The following is an 18,276-nucleotide window of genomic DNA, read 5'->3' as shown; positions in this document are numbered from 1 at the left end:
TTGTTATTCTCTGCGCTCGTTATGAGATGTGGTTGGTTGGGATAAGACAAACTGCAGTTCCCATTCTGACCAACCTGTGACGTATATATGAGGCAGATTGATTGACACATTGATCTGGGATGGAAACGACAAATACTGGAACTGAGGCCTGTAAATTATGAATTGTCTTATCTTATATCATATCTTATCCAACCAGTTAAATCCATGGTTAACAGCCATTTATCTTTATTTCTGTATGTGTGTGTTTTACTTGAATTGTTTAATGTTCTGTATTTTTACGCATCATATTTACTGTGTTCATTTTTTCACTACATCTGTTTGTTTGCATCTTATTGTCTCGTCTCACTCGACTTCATTTTAAATAAAGTTTTGTAAAACACTGGGCCCAGTGAGAGTTGTGCTATTAAATCATCAGACTGTTAATAATGTCTGTGCTCGTGTGAACAATGGTAATGAAACCACACAATGTGCACTATGTTGCAACTGTGAAGATGGATGCACACACACACACACACACACACACACACACACACAGACACACACACACACACACACACACACTTTTCTTCTAACCCTACTTCAAACCCTAATTCTAACCATAACTCTAATTCTAATTCAAACCTTAATTCTAATTCAAACCTTAAAACCAACAGTCACCAAAATGTCCTCACAATAACGGTCCTCACAACTATAGAAACCCCCCCACACACACACGCACACACACCCTGTGTGACGGAGGGGGTGTGTTGGTTTGCGGAGCGGAGCAGCTGAGGCGGTGCTTGTCAGGAGAGTCCGCTCTCACTCAGTCTCTGCTCCGCACTTCTTCAGTCTGCTCCTCCCGTCTCCTCCTGTCTCCTCCCGTCTCCTCCTGCCTCCTCCTGCCTCCTCCTGTCTCCTCCTGTCTGCAGATAAACTTAACGGACACTTTGCTTCTCAGAGGAAAAACCTGGATTTTCACGAGTTTTCTGGAGAAGTGATCCAGCGACAAAAAGGTAAAGAGACACACACACACACAGAGAGAGAGAGAGAGACACACACACACACACACACACACACACACACACACACACACACACACACACAGAATAACAGAGAGAGAGAGAGAGAGAGAGAGAGAGAGAGGTGCAGACTCGTCTTGTTGAAGTTTCAGCTGCAGAGACTCTGCTGTCACAACATGAAAGAGATGTGCACGAGCTCTGTGCACGAGGGTTTAATTCTTTACACACTCCTGAGATAGTGTGTGTGTGTGTGTGTGTGTGTGTGTGTGTGTGTGTGTGTGTGTGTATTACTGAGTAATTCAACATCCAACAGGGCAGAGCTGCTGCTGCTTGAATGTTAAACTGATGTTTCATCCTCTGTCTTCTCCCTTTAAGTCCTCACAAGATAAGATAAGATAAGATCAGATGAGATGATTCTAACAATATATGATATAATACAGTGAATAAAACAATAAAAGTCTAAAAATGTAAGTGAAGACAAATACAGTTTATACAGAGTAATGCAGAAGCAGCGCCTGATAGTAAATATCAATGGGAATATGGTAAAAATTATCAATGAAATAAAATAAGAAAGATTGAACTAAAGTGTCAGTAGACGATTAAGGATATTATGGGATAAACCTCTCTTCAGTTGATGCTTTTTAATGTCAGACTGCTTGAGTTCCCTGCTTCTTCTTCTTCTTCTTCTTCTTCTTCTTCTTCTTCTTCTTCTCGGGGGACCCTGCCCTCAGTTCGTCTGTCAGGGTTTGGACTATTTTGGGTTGTGCCCTCTTTAAATAGTTTGGAGTAAAGGTCTCCACTGTGTGTTTTACTCAAAGCTGCCAACACACGACACAGTGCAACTTGATAAGTCGCTCACCGCCTGTTGTTTGATTGTTTTTTTTTATCTGCGAGTGTTGTAGGATGTGGCTGCTGCAGCAGAGGAGACAGGGAGGCAGACGTTTAACTCCTCCGAGGGGTTTTTCACTGGTGGTGTGAGGAAGAGGAGGATGGTGGATGATGGTGGGCACTGATCAGTGACTGTCTGCCCTCATTACACCTGGAGAAACTAAACAAACAGGAAAGCCTTGAATCAGACCTTTTTGGCCTAATCTGCCAGTTTCTGCTCCACTTGATCTCCAGGGGACAGGGGGGGGGGACAATGATCCCCATCAGTCAATCAGGTCAAATGTCCTGTTGCTGATGTTTGTATCTGAGACCAGAGGCTGAGAACTGAGAAGAGTTGAGCTCATTCTACGCTCTGTGGTGTGGTTTTTTATTGGGGTCGGCGATATGGCCACAAACTATATGTAGATAAAATGTTACATATCAGTCGATATTGATAATTATCATGATAAATGGAGGATATGTTTCGTCATGTAAAGTATGCGTCAAAAAATAATCCACTTAATTTTGGTGCAGATCCGGTTCAGGGAGTGGATGAGTTTTCTGGCACTTTAACAAAAAATACGTTTCCCCTCTTTTCTCAGAGAAAAATCAGGTTCCAGTGAAATTAAATGTGGTTTCAAACCGGAACTGTTGGAGGTTTGAACTCGACTGAGCGACGTTCTAGTTTCTTATTAACTCACTTTTGTTTGTAAATAGGAGAATTTATTAATTTCTCTATAGAAAAAACTACAAGGTCTTGGTTTAAATCTTCTCACCGTGAAAAAGATGCATTAGTGAATCAGTAAAGCTTGTGCTCTACTTCCTGTTGCTCAATATAACAAACTTATAACTTCATATTTCTACAAGAATTGTAAAACATATTGTTTATCAGCTCTTTTTAGCACCATTGTTCGATCCCTGTTGCTATGGCATGACTGGTGTGATCTGAGAAATGGCATCAAGGCCTTTTTATGGTTCACTTCTCTAAATGCAGCAGTTGTATTATTTAATTTGCCTTCACTTCCTTCATTTTATCATAACATCCTGTGTTAATTTACCTCGTTTTGAACCTGTTTTTAGAGGGAAACTGTTCAGGATTTTATTCTTATCAGGTCACAGAAGTGATTAGAAGTTGCTCTAGTGAAGCCTCGTCCATTCATACGTAGAAAATAATTCACAGTCGTGTATATTCTAGTTCTTTCAGATCCCCGGATGACTTATGACCCTGATGGTGCAGGACACCACGTTGAAAAATGTGACATTCAACGTTTCGTTTTCAGTTGTGTGTACGTGCACACTCTCACACAGTGAAAACAGTGGCTGTGGCACACTCACAAGTCTGGGCAGGTTTTCGTGCTCTTCCACAAAGCTGCCTACACACAACGAGCTATTACATAAGTCCCATTCACGTCTGAGCTCGGGGTGACGGGGCCGGCGTCGCTTTGAAGCCGGAGAGCGAGGGAAGCCGTTCCTTCGTTTTCCAAGCAATCGGTGATTCATGTGTGGGGAATGTCCTTTTCTCCTCTCTCTTCTTTTGGTCTGTTTTTACAATCGTTTGTTTATTGTGCACGGACTGTTCCTCTGTTGTGCTTTTCACTTCTTTAATTACAGTCGCAGTGAAGGGAAAGCCCCAACAGCGGCCCTTATTGTTCTCTCTATTCATTACGCAACCGTTTTATTCAGTTGATGAATCTCACACTGGGCAGATCCGTATTTGGATACACACATTTAAAAAGATGAAAACATGTATTTCTGCTTTGAGGCTTCAGTTGGTTTTTGCCAGTTCGACCCCGACTCTGAAAGAGTGAAGATAAAACCAACAGGGGAAGTAGTGGTCACAATATGTGGCTCCACAGATACTGTAAAAGTGAAGAAACTGCATTTTCTCCTCTGGCTGTTGTTCCACTGAGTGAAACGCTTCTTGCTCGGCCTGCGGCGCGACCCCCTGAGCAAACAGTTCCCTTTTAGCAAGGGAGTGTTCCCCGGCTCATGCAGTGACTCACAGTAGCATCTGCATGTAGAATGTAATTTGGCCTCTGGTTTGGAAGGCCAGTGCTGGTGGCGTGGGAGGAGGTGGAGCTGCAGGGGGAAGACTCGCAGCTCGCCGACCGGGCTCCCCCCTTCCTCCGAGCCGGCCGCCCTCCTCCTACCTGTTAGTCACCCATGGCAGCGCTCTGACGGAGAGCAGCTGATGGAGGGAAACACTTTCCACAGCAACCGAGCACGTCCTTCCTCCCCCTCCTCTTAGCCCGCTGCAATCTGCACACACTTCAGCCCAGAGAAGAGTTCGAGGAGGAAAACAGATGCCCGACGTTAGACTTCAGCTGAAAGAACCTACGCAGTGTTTTCCAACCACAGGGTGACGGAGTCGAAGGCTCTGCACCCTGCAAGTGTTGCAAAACAGCAGATTTCCTTGACACAAGGCGTGGGTGTTACGACAGCTTGCACAAACATTAGGCCGCGTGGAAAAAGGTCATCCCCAAGCAAACCTTCAAGTGATTTGTGTAAAAAGGGTCTTTTATGGGTGTTGACAGTTGAACATAGGGACATGAAGGGTTTATAATTAAACACATGGTGTGTGCGTGTGTGTGTGTGTGTGTGTGTGTGTGCGTGTGTGTGTGTGTGTGTGTGTGTGTGTGTGTGCGTGTGCGTGTGCGTGTGCGTGTGTGTGTGTGTGTGTGTGTGTGTGTGTGTGCGTGTGCCAGATGAACTGTCTACTCTAATCCCCCACTTGTTGATTTGGTGTTTTGCAGTCGAGTGGTCAGAGTCGGTTTGGTTTTTTTCCAGAGGTTTTTCTGGCGGGGAGTGGACGCCGCTTTCACAATCTGTTGCTGCCCAGAGAACCACTTTAATATTAAGATTGCTCTTTTTGAAGAAGCGGTGGCAGCAGTGAGTCAGTGGGCTTCTGCTTTTGTGCGTTTCTGCTCGAGCGTGCAGCTGAGTCGTACCTCCGACTGTCTGCAGTGCAAACCCACGTACGTCAAAGCTGAACGACGGCTCTGTCGAATCTCCTCTGAAAGGAATCTCAAACATAATTCGCTTTACAAAGCCACATCGGCGGCTCCTTTATGAAACAACTCTTAGTCCAGCAGTGTAAGTTAATGAGAACCAGGCCGCAGGCAGTTAGTCACACACTCTGTATTAAGTCCTAACAAGCCTCAGACATTCCTGCAACCTGATGAAATATTCATACTCGCCTCAGTAAGCTCATTCAGATGGTGCCATTGTTTGTTGTTTTTCTCATCGCACTATTCCTCGTTCCGCTCGGAGTGGAGGGGATTCCTCTTCCTGTTGCCCCCATGTGTCCGCCTGCTCCTGATTCCTACTCTGCATGCAAATCATTATCTAATCAGGAAGCGGGGGAATCAAATTACTCAGACAGGCCCCAGATCTTGTAGAACCAGATCATCGTGATGATGATAATGATGATGACGGTGGTGGTGGCAAAATGCTGCTCATGACATCATCCCGGCCTCTTGGGAGGATCAAAAAAACAACAACATCTAAAACCCGGAGCTGTAATTAACGTGTGAACAAACTTCAGACGACCTATATTTAGTCCATTTCTGAGACGAGCGTTTGAAGATGGAGTCAGGTGCGTATTTTTAGCAGAAACACTTCCCCGGGCTGTAAGCAGGTGATCAGCGGCAGATGGCCTTTCACGACTCCTCCGCGTGTCACTTTGCCGTCGACGCAGACCCGGCCCACCCGATCGGCAGCAGAAAAAAACCCAACTGCTAGGCAACGCCGCTGACCTTTTGAGGGAATTAAGTGAGGACAGGGTGAACCTCTCAGACTCTGAAGGGAGCAAATGGGGCCTAATCACATGTAAGGAGCGGACGGGTGATTTTTCTCAGTAGGTTCTGTGTCCTCTTATTTTCCTGCTGTCCCTGAAACAACACATTTACAGTCAGGTCCGTTTCAGCAGCCGTTTGTGGAGCTGAGGATTGATGTATTCTGATGTGAAACATGAAATCAGGTTTGCAGCGCGGGTATTTAACCGTTCAATCCGTTACACGTGCGTCAGTTTATTTGTCCTTTTCTATTTTTAGCTATTTCCCCTTTAAATCCTTTATAAAAACCTCATTGTTTATTGGGGAAATACCAGAATTACTCTGCAGGCTGCAGCAAGTGGCCTTTCAGGATCAGACCACTTTCCAAAGCTTGTTGTAGAACTTCCTGTTCCAGCTTTCCATTTTCATTCGCATCCACATGGTATTAAAATCAATAAGCAAATTCTCTTGACTTGTGCACTCCAACAGACTAAAGAGCCTTGTGTTGTTTTCAGAGGCACATCAATGTTGCACGGTAATGCATGTAAAGTGCAGATTGATTTAGAAAGTCAACACTGCATTATTACCTTGTAATGGAAATGGTAATGCAGACCGGCCCTAATGCAGCGATGGATCACACAACCCAGACGAGTTTTAAGATGAAAACAATTCAAATTATTTATTATTTTATTGGACCAGTGTGAAAACACTGTTGTGGGATACTTTGGAATTTCAGACCAGTGACAGGAAGTGGAGACAGCATCAAACAATAGAAGAAGAGAAAGATCGTCTGACAGGATTCCTTAGGTTTGAACCACAAGGACATAATGATAATACTACTACTACTACTACTACTACTACTACTACTACTACTAATAATAATAATAATAATAATAATAATAATAATATGACTGTAGCAACGAAATTAATGGAGAGAACCGGTTCATTCACTTTCTCCATTCAAACGGAAAGACACATTTTTACGATGCACTTAATTGAAACAAGTTGGAAAACACGACATCTGAACTGTCAACACGCTGTCGTCAGACACTCGCCAGTCTACAAACCAATCAAGGTCAAGTAGAGGTCGACCCAGCCCAACTCGGTGATGACAACAGGAAGTACGCATGTTGGACAGAATCCTTCAGTGTGATTCATAAATCACAATGAACCAGATCAAATGTGAACAATGGAACAAAGACGTGAACCTTGCTTCAGACTCTGAATCACCCTGAATCCCGTGGGTCTTTAGAGTGAGAGTTTTGATTGACTGATTCCAAGGTAATGGTGAATCATAGAAAATACGGTAAAAGGTGTAACATGAAGTGAGGAGTGATGAAGTGAGTCACTTCAGAACATCTACCTGAAGTTTGTCAGACTCTATATTATATCTTATCATCTCAAAGTTTTGGTGTGGTATGTTTTTCACTTTCTTTAACAATGTGACATTTTCCCACATTTTCATTGAGAATAATTCACGGATCTGGATGGAAAAGGTCAGACATATTTTAGAGTGTGTGCGATCTAGTGAATTTGAATAGTATTGTGCCAAGGCAGATGTGTATGCACTTCTTTACAACTCATATATTCTTCTTTTGTCAATAACAGAATATTTTATTCTCTCCATCAGATGTTACACGGTCTTGGTTTTAAATCTTCTCACCATGAGGAAGATGCATTAGCCGAGCGGAACAGCTTGTGCTCTACTTCCTGCTGCTCATTAGAACAGACTCCTAAGATCATATTTCATACATAATTGCAAAACATATTGATTATCAGCCGACACTCTGTAAATCCAGTCTCTATCTACGCCTGTGTTTCTTACATGGTGACAGGATATGACTTTCTCTCCTCCATTAACTAGCTCCTCCTATTTCTTCAATGATTGATGAACTTTATCTATTTGTCGTCACGTCTTATGGAATTTCCTGCAGCACTCAGCGCTGTAATGCGTCTTTTCTTATTTCTAAAAGCATCGTGTTGTTAATATCAAACGTGGCTTTTATGTTTTCTGTGAAGCGGCTTTCAAACGCCGGGTCAAATGCTTCTCATGTATCTGTGATGTTTTTATATGTAAAGCAACAAACTGCAGCTCTGTGGACTCATTTCTCCTTTGGGGAAACCTTCCTTCTCTATAAGCAAATGTCCATTCAAACGTCATGTGGTCAGCTTCAGGATAACACGCTTCACCAACTTTTACCACTAACAAGTTCCATTTCTGTGTATGATTCATCATCACGCTCACTTTTTGCCCTGCATGACATTTATGTCTCTTCCCTCCATTTAAAGGTGAGGTCCCTCCACAAGTTAATTTGTTTTTTTTGGATCTCTCTGCAAGATACGATTGATCCTCTCTGCGTTTCAACATCTCACTGTCCTCTCCTGTGCTAAACCAAACAAAAGACAGAGCATTACTGGGTTTTTTTGTAAACCTTAAATGGGCTAATGAGTGCATGGAACGAGATTTGGGCTGCAGGGAATCCCTTGAGTCGAAGTCTCAGGGGCCTGACATCGTTTCTGCCAGACTCTTGGCCCAGTTTTAAGCAGCTATAACGTATTAAAGATGGAAAGAGATGTAAAATAACCACAGTGAGCTTCCTCATGTAGGCCCCTTAAATCAAGGTGCACCGAATTTCACACACTAATAGAAATATATAGATATCAGGAAAAAAAATTAAGAATGTGCACCAAAATGAAATTATTAAATCTCTGGCTCCAGGTCCCATCCCACCACATTTTTGGTGCAGAGCGGATCTGTAGGTTTTGCTGAAAGACATCTAATCCCCTTATGAAACCACATTAAAATTCACTTGATGCAGTTTTTCATTCTGATCTGCACCACATTGTAGACACTCCCCTCATAATAAGTTCTTTTCATTAAGATCTTCATCAGTTATTCTCTGAGAAATCCACGAAAATGTTGAAATATGCCTCACAATCTTTAAAAGGAATCCTTTGATCCGCTTCCTGCTCCAGATCAAAGATGGCAAAACATTACAAACAAAAATATAAATCACTTAACAATCAGGAACGACAGGAGTGAAAACATTACCTTCTTATTGGAGGTGAAAATGTATTTAAATTCACGTTGGGAAAAGACTGCTTTATGAACGAGGACATATCAAAGTGGTTGTGTGGGGTTCTGTGTGTGTGTGATCATCTTCTGAAGGTCTGCCTGTCGAGTGTGAACCTCCTCGTCTACAGTCGTGTTTCTGAGCCGCGCCGAACGGGAGATGCTATCTTTCGCTCGCAGCGACGCTTTTTTTGTGTTGCTTTTTACAAAAGAAGCAGGAGGCTACCGTGCACCCACCTCCTCTTCCCTCCGCATCTGTGTCTCACTGGTTCTCTCTCTCGCCCGAGCACAGGCACGCGGTTGGTGCAGAAGCAGGCACCATGTCCACCCCCACAAACCCAGAGGTGAAGGAACTGAACCCTGTCGACTTTATCCAGCTGCAGCAGTACATTGAGTGTGAGTACAGACGAGCGGGCGGGCGGCTTTCTCAGCACTTAACTACCCCCCCTCCTCCAGCCACCCACACACACACACACACACTCATTTATACTTGGGTATGGTTTTTCATATCCAGAGAGAGGCAGCAGGAGCATTCTGTTGTTTTGGAAAATAAAGCAGGCACATCCTCTGCTCCCCAGCTTCATTGTGATTCATGTGTTTTCATAGAGGTTTGAGAACTGGCCCCATGTGTGTGTATCCCTGTGCGACCCTGTGTGTGTCTCTGCTTCCAGACTGCAGCTTGAAGGTGAAGGATGTGCTGAGGGAGTTTGATGCAGATGGCCGTCTGGCCCGGCACAGACACGGAGAGGTGAGGGGGCGCCGCGTCCTGATGTTTTTTCAGCACAAGGTCGGCTCCAAACCTCTCGAGGCGCATGACTCAGCTGAGTTATAGCTCTGAGCGGAGCCGTCCACTGGGAAATGAGCGTGTGACTAACGTATATTGTTTGGTTATTGATTCTTCTACACTGATTAATTAGATTCGTACCCATTGATCACGTTGATGGAGCCGTCCGTGAGAAACCTCTTTTTGCAAATGTAAATGACTCCACTTGGTTTTGCCTACGCAGCGAGGCCTCGGTGCAGAGTCAGCGCAAATGTTATTGGAAAAAAAACATCTTTCCAACCCTGTACATCAGCGGCTGACGCTGCCAACTCATCTGCGCTGGAAGCAAACGTCGTAATTTCTTATGGATGATTTAACTACAAACTGTTTTATTAGATAATTGGGAGGAAATGTTTTATCATAGAAGAAAACATAAATAGTGTCGTAAAGTACAAGTATATAACTTCTAAGCTGCAAAGGACAATTTATTTTAATTGAATATTATGTAAATGTTGCAGAACAATGAGTCCTGCACTCCTGTGACAGCTGGTGACTGGAGGCATTAGGTTTTTTGTGTTGTTCTTATGAACACGATCATCTCAAGAGCACCGTGAGGGAATTCCCTCAAATTTGGTACAAACGCTCACTTTGACTCAGGGATGAACTGATTCGATTTAGTTGGTCGAAGGTCAATGTCACAGTGACTCTGAAACGTTACCTACCTGTGGACATTCTCGCCCTTCTGATCAAGGTCACAGTGACCTCGTGAGAATTCAGGATCGCCTATAGAGAATTTCAACAAGACCACGATCATGGTGGTCAAAGGTCATGGCCACGGTTTCGGCCTCTTGACCAGTCACTTGGACTCATTAGATGTAATTGGTCAAAGTTCACGCTGACCTCATGTGAGTCTGGAATCAAATTTCATTTAGACTGAAACTGCATTGGTCGGTGGAGACATACAACTGCAGTGCGTTATTTCTCTCTCTGTTGTTCTTCTTCTTGTGATCTGCCTGCTTTGCAGTGACATTATTTATTACTGTTGCCGCTCTGCAGGGCATCAACCATGGAAATGGAATTATGTCAACAAGAAGTGGGTTTGTGGTTCACTATGATCGAGCCCTGCGGACGATTATCGTGTGAGAAACAGATACCAGACCAGACAGATGGTCTAAAATCGTGTTTTTCTGTCATATGTAATTGTCACAGGAAGAATCCTGCAGCCGCTCCAGTTCTGGAGACGTGTTTTTACTCATAAATGATTAATTAAGTTCTGCAGAGAAACATCTTGGATCCCACAATCAAAACAAGAGGCTTGTTTTTCTCAGGAGCGTTTTTTTTTTTCAACATGGCAGCAACAATCTTCCCTTATTTTCAGTACAGTGGATTTAGAAAAAAATGCAGAAGTTACCACACACACACAGATGGTTGCGACACTTCTTTTTAAAGTATGTCTCACCCATTCATTGTTTCCACCAGTGCATCAATGAAGAAGGCTTCCGTCTGTTCCTGAAGACGTATTTAGGAGTGGAGGACTTCCCTGTGGCCCTCTGCCAGCGACTCTTCCTCTCGTTCCAAAACTCCGAACCCACCCAGGAAGACAGCACCAGTGAGATTACACACAACACAACTCTGTAACAAGCCCTTATCAATTTACACCCCGGCCTATTTGGCATGTAGTCGTCTATCGGTGCCCGTTGTGTGGTTCTGCTTGTGACTCCGGCGTTTCTCCTCCCTGTCTCCTGTAGAGGAGGTTTTTCTGAAGGATGTTTCCTGTTACTTCTCTCTGCTGGAGGACGACCAGCCCCGGGACAAGCTGGAGTGTGAGTCGCTTGTTTATTTTTCTTGCCCACAATAACGTGAGTGATGATTCCTGTGCAGCTGCTTCCACTCTCTTCTCCCTTCTCTCTCTTTAGTTGCTTTCAAGCTCTATGACCGAGACGGGAACGGAGTCCTCGACAGCTCTGTAAGTTGTCGAGACTGTGAAGTAACACATCATAGAAACTGTCTGCAACTCTAAAAAACACGTCTCTTGGTCCTTTTCAAACAGGAAGTGGACAGGATTATTGCTCAGATGATGCATGCTGCAGAATACCTGGGCTGGGATGTGTCAGAGTTGAGGCCGGTAAGTCCCACAATGCCCTGCTCTGAAATGTAAACATCCAGGAAACACCTAAAAGCCCGAGCATACGGCCCTATCAGCCATGACACTATAGTAAATGCACATTTGTTTGCACAAGATGTCCTTGATGACGTGGTGTGTATGGCACCACCTGTCACTCATTTGCTAGGGTCAGTAAAAAATGATAAACCTCTCTGCTCCAATCACATTCACACATTCTCATGCATGACAGGTTTCAGAAAACGTGTGGTGTTTCTTCAAGTGATGGAAAATAAGCGATTCAGAGGTAAAAAAAAATCAACCACGTATCATTTCACCAGGTTCTGAAGGACATGATGACGGCTATTGATGCCGACAGCAGCGGCACGGTGTCTCTGGAGGAGTGGGTGGAGGGGGGCATGAACAACGTCCCCTTGCTGGTGCTGCTGGGACTGAAGGTGCTTTGAAAGCTGCATGTTTCTCTTTTCACTGAAGCGCTGGCTATTTCATTGTGAGAGCAGGTGTCTCACAAAGTAGTAAAAACCCACTTTTACTGCTCTTGTGAAATCCCGGCCTCGTGCGCCTCGGCCTCCTCCCCGTCTGTAAGGGCCTTTTTTGTGCCGACTCAGTGTTACAGTGCGTGATAATGTCATCGCTTCTCATGCAAACTCTGCACCATCTGAGCACTTTAGTGTTTTCTCTGTGCCCGGTTCAATCTGTGCCCACATTTAACAGCACTTGCATAAAATGGTAATCTTAAGCAGATGCACTTTATTTGACTAGAGAAATAAACCATATCCACGTTGGCTGCACATCAACACATAAAAAACTATTACCTTAAATCAAGGAGAGGCCAGTTCTGTGGATTGTGTTGCCAGGAGATTTAAAAGCAACACACTGTGAGACTGTGTGTCTGGCAGCTCACTGTGGCAGTTTCTAAAACCACGAAGCGGACTCTGTCACTGGGCTCGGCCTCTACAACAAGGCCAGGGACTTCCCCCCCGGCCTATTTCAAGCCACCAATAGACATTTGAAGCCCGGGGTGCATAGATTCAGCCCCCCCACAGTCGCAGTGTGCTTCCCCCGTGGGCCGCCCCCGCTTTGCCTCATGCAGAAATCGAGGCTGATTCATCCTGCAGGAATGAAAATCCAACTAAAAAGCATTTCAGAGTGTAATCTGGATAAGAGCGCCGGTCGCTCAGTAAACAGATTGAAAGCAGCCTTATAATCTTGTGTGGAGAACTTGAGATTATAGTCGGCGTGGATGTGAACAGCCCCGGTGCTGCACAGTGTGTCGGGATGTGTCGAGCCACTACATACTGCATAATCAGCAGTCTCATTAAGGCAAGGTTAGTCATGGAGTGGGTGTGAAACACTGTGAAACACGAGCCTTTACCACAGGACGTTTAGGACAGGATCTGCATCTTTTGATCCAAATTCGAACAAAGGAAACAGATATAAGCTTCTTATGTTACAGACAGTGTGTTGTCTATTCAAAATGCAGACGAGTTTGAACAACAACACGAAGCTTGAAGCACAACCCTCTGCTCTTTCTTTGCATCCCCATCTTTTATGATTTCCCTCCTTCGACAAGCAGATGACCCAGAAGGACGGGCAGCACCTTTGGAGGATGAAACATTTCAACAAGCCCGTTTACTGCAACGTGTGTCAGAACTTGCTGCTCGGCCTGAGGAAGCAAGGGCTGTGCTGCACCTGTGAGTTCCTGGAGTCACCAGAGGAGGGCAGCGCTGCAGTGACATTTATCACTGGGAATTGCAGCATCATTTTCACATTAACACTCATTTATAAGAAATATTCGTATGAAAGCTGGGTTCTTGTTTTGCAGGCTGCAGGTACACGGTCCACGGACGCTGCGCTAACAAGAACCCGGCTCCTTGCACCAGGACGTTTGTGAAGTCCAAGAAAGACATGGGGGTAATGCCAGTTGTCTCCATGACAACATTAGCAGTGACACCGGCGGTCTAAATTAAACTCCATCCTGTGTGTCTGTGCTCCGCTCTTCATGTTAAAACACTCATCCCACATTTCAGGTTCCAGCGCACGACTGGGTGAGTGGGAACTGTGAGTCCAGGAAGTGCGATAAATGCCAGAAGAAGATCAAGAGCTTCCAAGGCTTAACGGGCAAACACTGTGTGTGGTGCCACACGTTGGTGAGGAGGCTTCTTAATGTGTGACTGCTTCTTAGCGTCTGTGAAGTGAGGACACAAAGTGTGTTTCGGTCATTCTGCTTTATTATCCGCTCAATTCCTCCTCTTCTTCACTCCCTGATTCTTTCCGCTGTACGAATCCACCGCAACAGAGATTAAAAAACATGATGTAAAAGATGAATATAGCTCCTGTCAATCCTCACTGTCTATGTTTGACAGCGTCACGATGAATGTGCCGACCAGGAGCCAACAGAGTGCAGCTGTGGGTTGCTCAGAGACCATATCCTGCCTCCATGGGCCATATATCCTGTTATAAAGGTACTGAATCATCCTCATGTACAGTACAAACACCAACGCACAACACAACATCGGCCCGGGGCTGTTTCCGTGTTGTTGTGTGGCACTTTGACAGCTGCAGTGTGGAGAGATGTTTCTTCACATCGCTCACGTATTCCCTCTGCACTTTGTTTTCCCGCCTGAAGGAGAGACCGAACAACGTGAAGAACTGCTGCTCCGGCTCGACGGACGACAGCGAGCTCAATACGACTCCTGATGGACAAGTGCTGCAGGTATTGTTCTGCTTCGTGACGGCTTCTGTGGTTAACAAATGTGACGTCTGTGGGCTGAGTATGGACAGAATCCATCGTTGAGAAAAGTAAAGAGTAAACTCAGCACGTATACTTATTCTTTATCATTTATCTGTGTATATCTATCAGCAGCTGTTATTGATTTTGAAATTCTATTGCTCACTTTTAAGGCCTTAAATTGCCTCCAACCCGAAAACCTCTCAGGTGTATTGACCCCCTGAGATCCGCCCCCTGGTTACTCACCTCATGACAAAGGGCGACCGAGCTTTTGCTATTTGAGCCGAATGAACTTAGAGAGACTTTTAAATCCCTTTCTTCAAACTTTTCTTTTCGTGAAAACTTTTGTCAAATGATTGACATTGACTCTTATTTACACTGAATCATGACCTCGGTCAAGGAGGTTATGTTTTCACTGGCATTTGTTTGTGTGTTAATCAACAGGATTACACAAAAACTATTAAACGGATTATCAGGAAACTTGGTGAAGGGATGTGGTGTGAGTCAGGAGAGAAACCATTTAATTTAGGTGTGGATCCGGATGAGGACGTGGATCCAGGAATATCTTTTCACTTTCTTTAGTATATAAATATACAAGTTCTAGTTTTATTTATTTATTTACTTATGTGCTTTTATCTTTTTATTGTTCTCTGCTCATGTTCCATTGTTTTATTCTCATTTTTGTCTTCCTGTCTTGAAGTATTATTAATATTGTTATAATTTTTGATGTCACTTAGATCAGCCCTGTGTCAAACACCCATCCTGTTCTCGTGTTTGTTAATCCTAAAAGTGGAGGCAAGCAGGGAGAGAGGTGAGTCAAAAAAAAAAAAACACATTCATGTAGAAATACGTGTTTAAAACGTTCACATTGTTTAATCTGGTTTTATGTGTTTCAGGGTCCTGCGTAAGTTTCAGTATTTACTGAACCCGCGGCAGGTTTACAACCTTTCAAACGGTGGACCTGGACCAGGGTGAGTAATCAGCAGATTATTAGTATATTTATCACTTTGTTCTGAATATTTCAGGCCTGGATCGTTTGCTGTCTTTATATTTGTCTTCACATTTCTTCCAGACTGAGCTTCTTCAGAAATCTGCAGGATTACAGGATCTTGGTGTGCGGGGGAGACGGCACAGTCGGCTGGATCCTGGACGCGATAGGTGAGACCGGCGGGCTGAGCTCCATAAAAGGCCTGTGTGAGCTTCTGGTGACAATTCTGATGATCCTTTATTCCGTTTATTCCTTTTTTCTTACAATCAGACAAAGCCAATCTGCAGGTACGACCACCCGTCGCTGTGCTTCCTCTGGGAACCGGAAATGACCTGGCACGCTGTCTGCGATGGGGAGGAGGTGGGGAAGGATTTTCCTTATTATGAAAACAATGAAATTAAACATGTTTGATCCAAATAGATGTTTCTTTTAAATATTTAAAGATTGATCCTCTCGTTTCCACTGTGCAGGATATGACGGCGAGGATCTGACTCGTATCCTCAAAGACATCGAGGGGAGCTCCCAGGTGCTGATGGACCGCTGGAGCGTGCAGGTCATCACAGACGAGAGCCAGGAGAAGGGAGACCCGGTGCCGTACGAAATCATCAACAACTACTTCTCCATCGGAGTTGTGAGTTTCTCAGAAATACGTTGCACAAGAGGAAGTGTGTTTGTGTGTTTCGAGGTTTGTAAAGTTGCTTTGTTGTGTTGCGTTGACAGGATGCCTCCATCGCTCACCGCTTTCACACAATGAGGGAGAAACATCCGCAGAAATTCAACAGCAGGTATGAATCTACCTCTTTAGGGGAAGATAACCCGTTTCTCTCGCTCTCAATTTGACGTCGTCAGCTGTTTTTCCTTTTTCCTGCTCGTGTCGACTGATTCTTAAAGCTGATAAAGGCCACATGCAGGTGTCTGTGGCTCCTCCTCCTGCTGAAGAGCCGCGTGTGCTGGAAGGAGAAAATGTTCAGTGGAAGTAAAACATGTGTTAAACCTGAAACTCACATTTCTGTGTGACTGCAGAATGAAGAACAAGCTGTGGTATTTCGAATTCGCCACGTCAGAAACCATCTCTGCTTCCTGCAAGAAGCTGAACGAGAGTATAACGATCGAGGTGAGAACGCAGCGCGGCCCTCACCACAAGTGCACGTGTGCAATGTGTATGATGCTGATGTGTTACTTTCCTGCACCCCCCCCCCCCCCCCCCCCCCCCCCCCCCCCCCCCCCCCCCCCCCTTTCAGTGCTGCGGTACGGCCCTGGACCTCAGCAGCCTCTCGCTAGAGGGCGTTGCTGTACTCAACATTCCCAGCATGCACGGGGGCTCCAACCTCTGGGGCGAGACCAAAAAAGGAGACGCGAAGGCGCCGTCCAGTCAGGAGGAGCCGGAGGTGATCACCGACCCAGAAATCCTCAAAGTGACGGCCCAAGGTGAGAAGTCTGATGTCGTGTGAAGTCAAACATGTTGGTTTGAATCTGCACTCATCAGGTTTAGTTTATTCCAGGTTGTACGTCCGTTTGTCCCAATTCTTGATGTTCATGACATCTCAGTATCTCAAATTTGGTGCTCAAGGGTAAAATGATTAGATTTTGGTGGTCGAAGGTCAAAGGTCACAGTGGCTTCATAAAAACTGTTTTTGACCTCTTGAACTTGTGAGGACTGAACAAAATGCAAAATATGTTGATATTCAACATTGTCATTGTTTTCCTGGAGAATAATTCATGAATCATGATGAAAAAAACTCGTGTTTAGAGGGCTGATATTTATGAGTGTGGGCGGAGCCGTCCTACTGTGTGAAGTGTGCATGTGTGAAGTTTGGGGTTGGGTCAGTTGGACACTCCACATTGACCTGTGGTTGTGAATGTGAGTGTTAATAGATGTTTTTGGACTTGTGACACACTGGTGACCTGTGCAGGGTGTAGCCCACTTCACACCTAATGTCAGGGGGGATTAGCTCCAGCACCCCCCCCACCCACCGTCAAAGGATAAGTGGTCAAGATAATGGACGGATGGAGGCATGAATATTCATGAGTGTGTGCAATTTAGTGCAGATCCAAATAAAATCCAGATCTAGAGAATTTGAATTTGGTTTCATAAGGGGACTATCTATCTATCTATCTATCTGTCTGTCTGTCTATGCTCATCGTGTCCGCGTGTCCCTGTCAGATCTCAGTGACCGTCGGTTAGAGGTGGTCGGCCTTGAAGGAGCCATGGAGATGGGGCAGATCTACACAGGCCTGAAGAGCGCGGTGAGGCTCGCCAAAACGTCCCAGATCACCATCAGGTGAGACACAGCCACACGGACGTGTTCAGACTCGTCCAGCTTTGGGCTCTCGGGCCTGCGTCTGACTGACGAGGATCCTTCGCTGGGTTTTTCTATTGGTATGTTAATTACACGTGACAGTCATTTGTTTTGTTTGCTGATCCCAGGACAAAGAAAGCATTACCAATGCAGATAGATGGGGAGCCGTGGATGCAGCCTCCCTGCACGGTAACTACACACAAAACAACACACTGCAGGAATCACATCCTCAAGCTACAATGTCATTTACTCCACGTTTTTTGCGTTTGTATTTTTTTCTTTCCAGATTCACATCACTCACAAGAATCAAGCCCGGATGTTGATGGGTCCTCAGGCCAAACCCACTGGGTTCTTCAACTACAAATGAAATGACACCGAACTGACTTCATGCACTTGTCCACTGTAAATAGAGAAACTGACACGTTGTGATTTTCAATATATAAAATCAATTTTGAATGTGTCCGTTGTAGAATAATCACGTGTTAACAGTCCGAGGTTCTGCATCTCTGTAAACGTATAACCAAAGCATGGCACTGTATGAATTACAAACTGTAAGATTTGTTGCATCGTGACAGAATGAACTCGACCAAATTCACCCAGTGTTTTTTTTTGTTGATGGATGCTCGTCGCTGCCTCGATGCGTCACAGTGTGCGTGGAACC

At 44.8% G+C, this 18,276-nt stretch overlaps 1 protein-coding gene across 2 annotated transcripts; it reads left to right on the top strand.

Moving 5' to 3' along the window:
• The first annotated feature begins 783 nt into the window (after positions 1–783).
• On the top strand, positions 784–18,040 carry dgkaa (diacylglycerol kinase, alpha a). 2 transcript variants are annotated; one of them, XM_034590293.1, is made up of 24 exons: positions 784–985; positions 8,999–9,107; positions 9,383–9,459; positions 10,954–11,083; positions 11,223–11,297; positions 11,391–11,440; positions 11,525–11,599; positions 11,917–12,033; positions 13,173–13,290; positions 13,422–13,510; positions 13,627–13,746; positions 13,963–14,061; positions 14,226–14,312; positions 15,065–15,138; positions 15,224–15,298; positions 15,400–15,485; positions 15,586–15,675; positions 15,786–15,946; positions 16,036–16,100; positions 16,339–16,429; positions 16,557–16,743; positions 17,480–17,597; positions 17,744–17,804; positions 17,902–18,040. In XM_034590293.1, exons 2-24 carry the CDS (start codon positions 9,032–9,034, stop codon positions 17,980–17,982), a joined length of 2,202 nt encoding a protein of 733 aa, XP_034446184.1. In that variant the 5' UTR covers positions 784–985; positions 8,999–9,031; the 3' UTR covers positions 17,983–18,040. The 2 variants fall into 2 exon arrangements, with proteins under 2 accessions (XP_034446184.1, XP_034446183.1); XM_034590292.1 differs by having other exon boundaries at positions 784–992; positions 9,004–9,107.
• The last annotated feature ends 236 nt before the right edge of the window (positions 18,041–18,276 follow it).

Source organism: Hippoglossus hippoglossus, chromosome 7 (genome assembly GCF_009819705.1).
Source record: "Hippoglossus hippoglossus isolate fHipHip1 chromosome 7, fHipHip1.pri, whole genome shotgun sequence".
NCBI lineage: Eukaryota > Metazoa > Chordata > Actinopteri > Pleuronectiformes > Pleuronectidae > Hippoglossus > Hippoglossus hippoglossus.
The sequence above is the reverse complement of the archived record's forward strand: the minus strand, read 5'-3'. Positions and strand labels throughout refer to the sequence as shown.

What these genes read in the sequence shown, in the direction of transcription:
- dgkaa (XM_034590293.1), top strand. Translation starts at nt 9,032, where the DNA reads ATGTCCACCCCCACAAACCCAGAGGTGAAGGAACTGAACCCTGTCGAC. An exon ending in CTGTCTGCGATGGGGAGGAG is followed by an intron (nt 15,676 to 15,785) that starts GTGGGGAAGGAT and finishes TCCACTGTGCAG; the next exon opens with GATATGACGGCGAGGATCTG. An exon ending in CCGCAGAAATTCAACAGCAG is followed by an intron (nt 16,101 to 16,338) that starts GTATGAATCTAC and finishes GTGTGACTGCAG; the next exon opens with AATGAAGAACAAGCTGTGGT.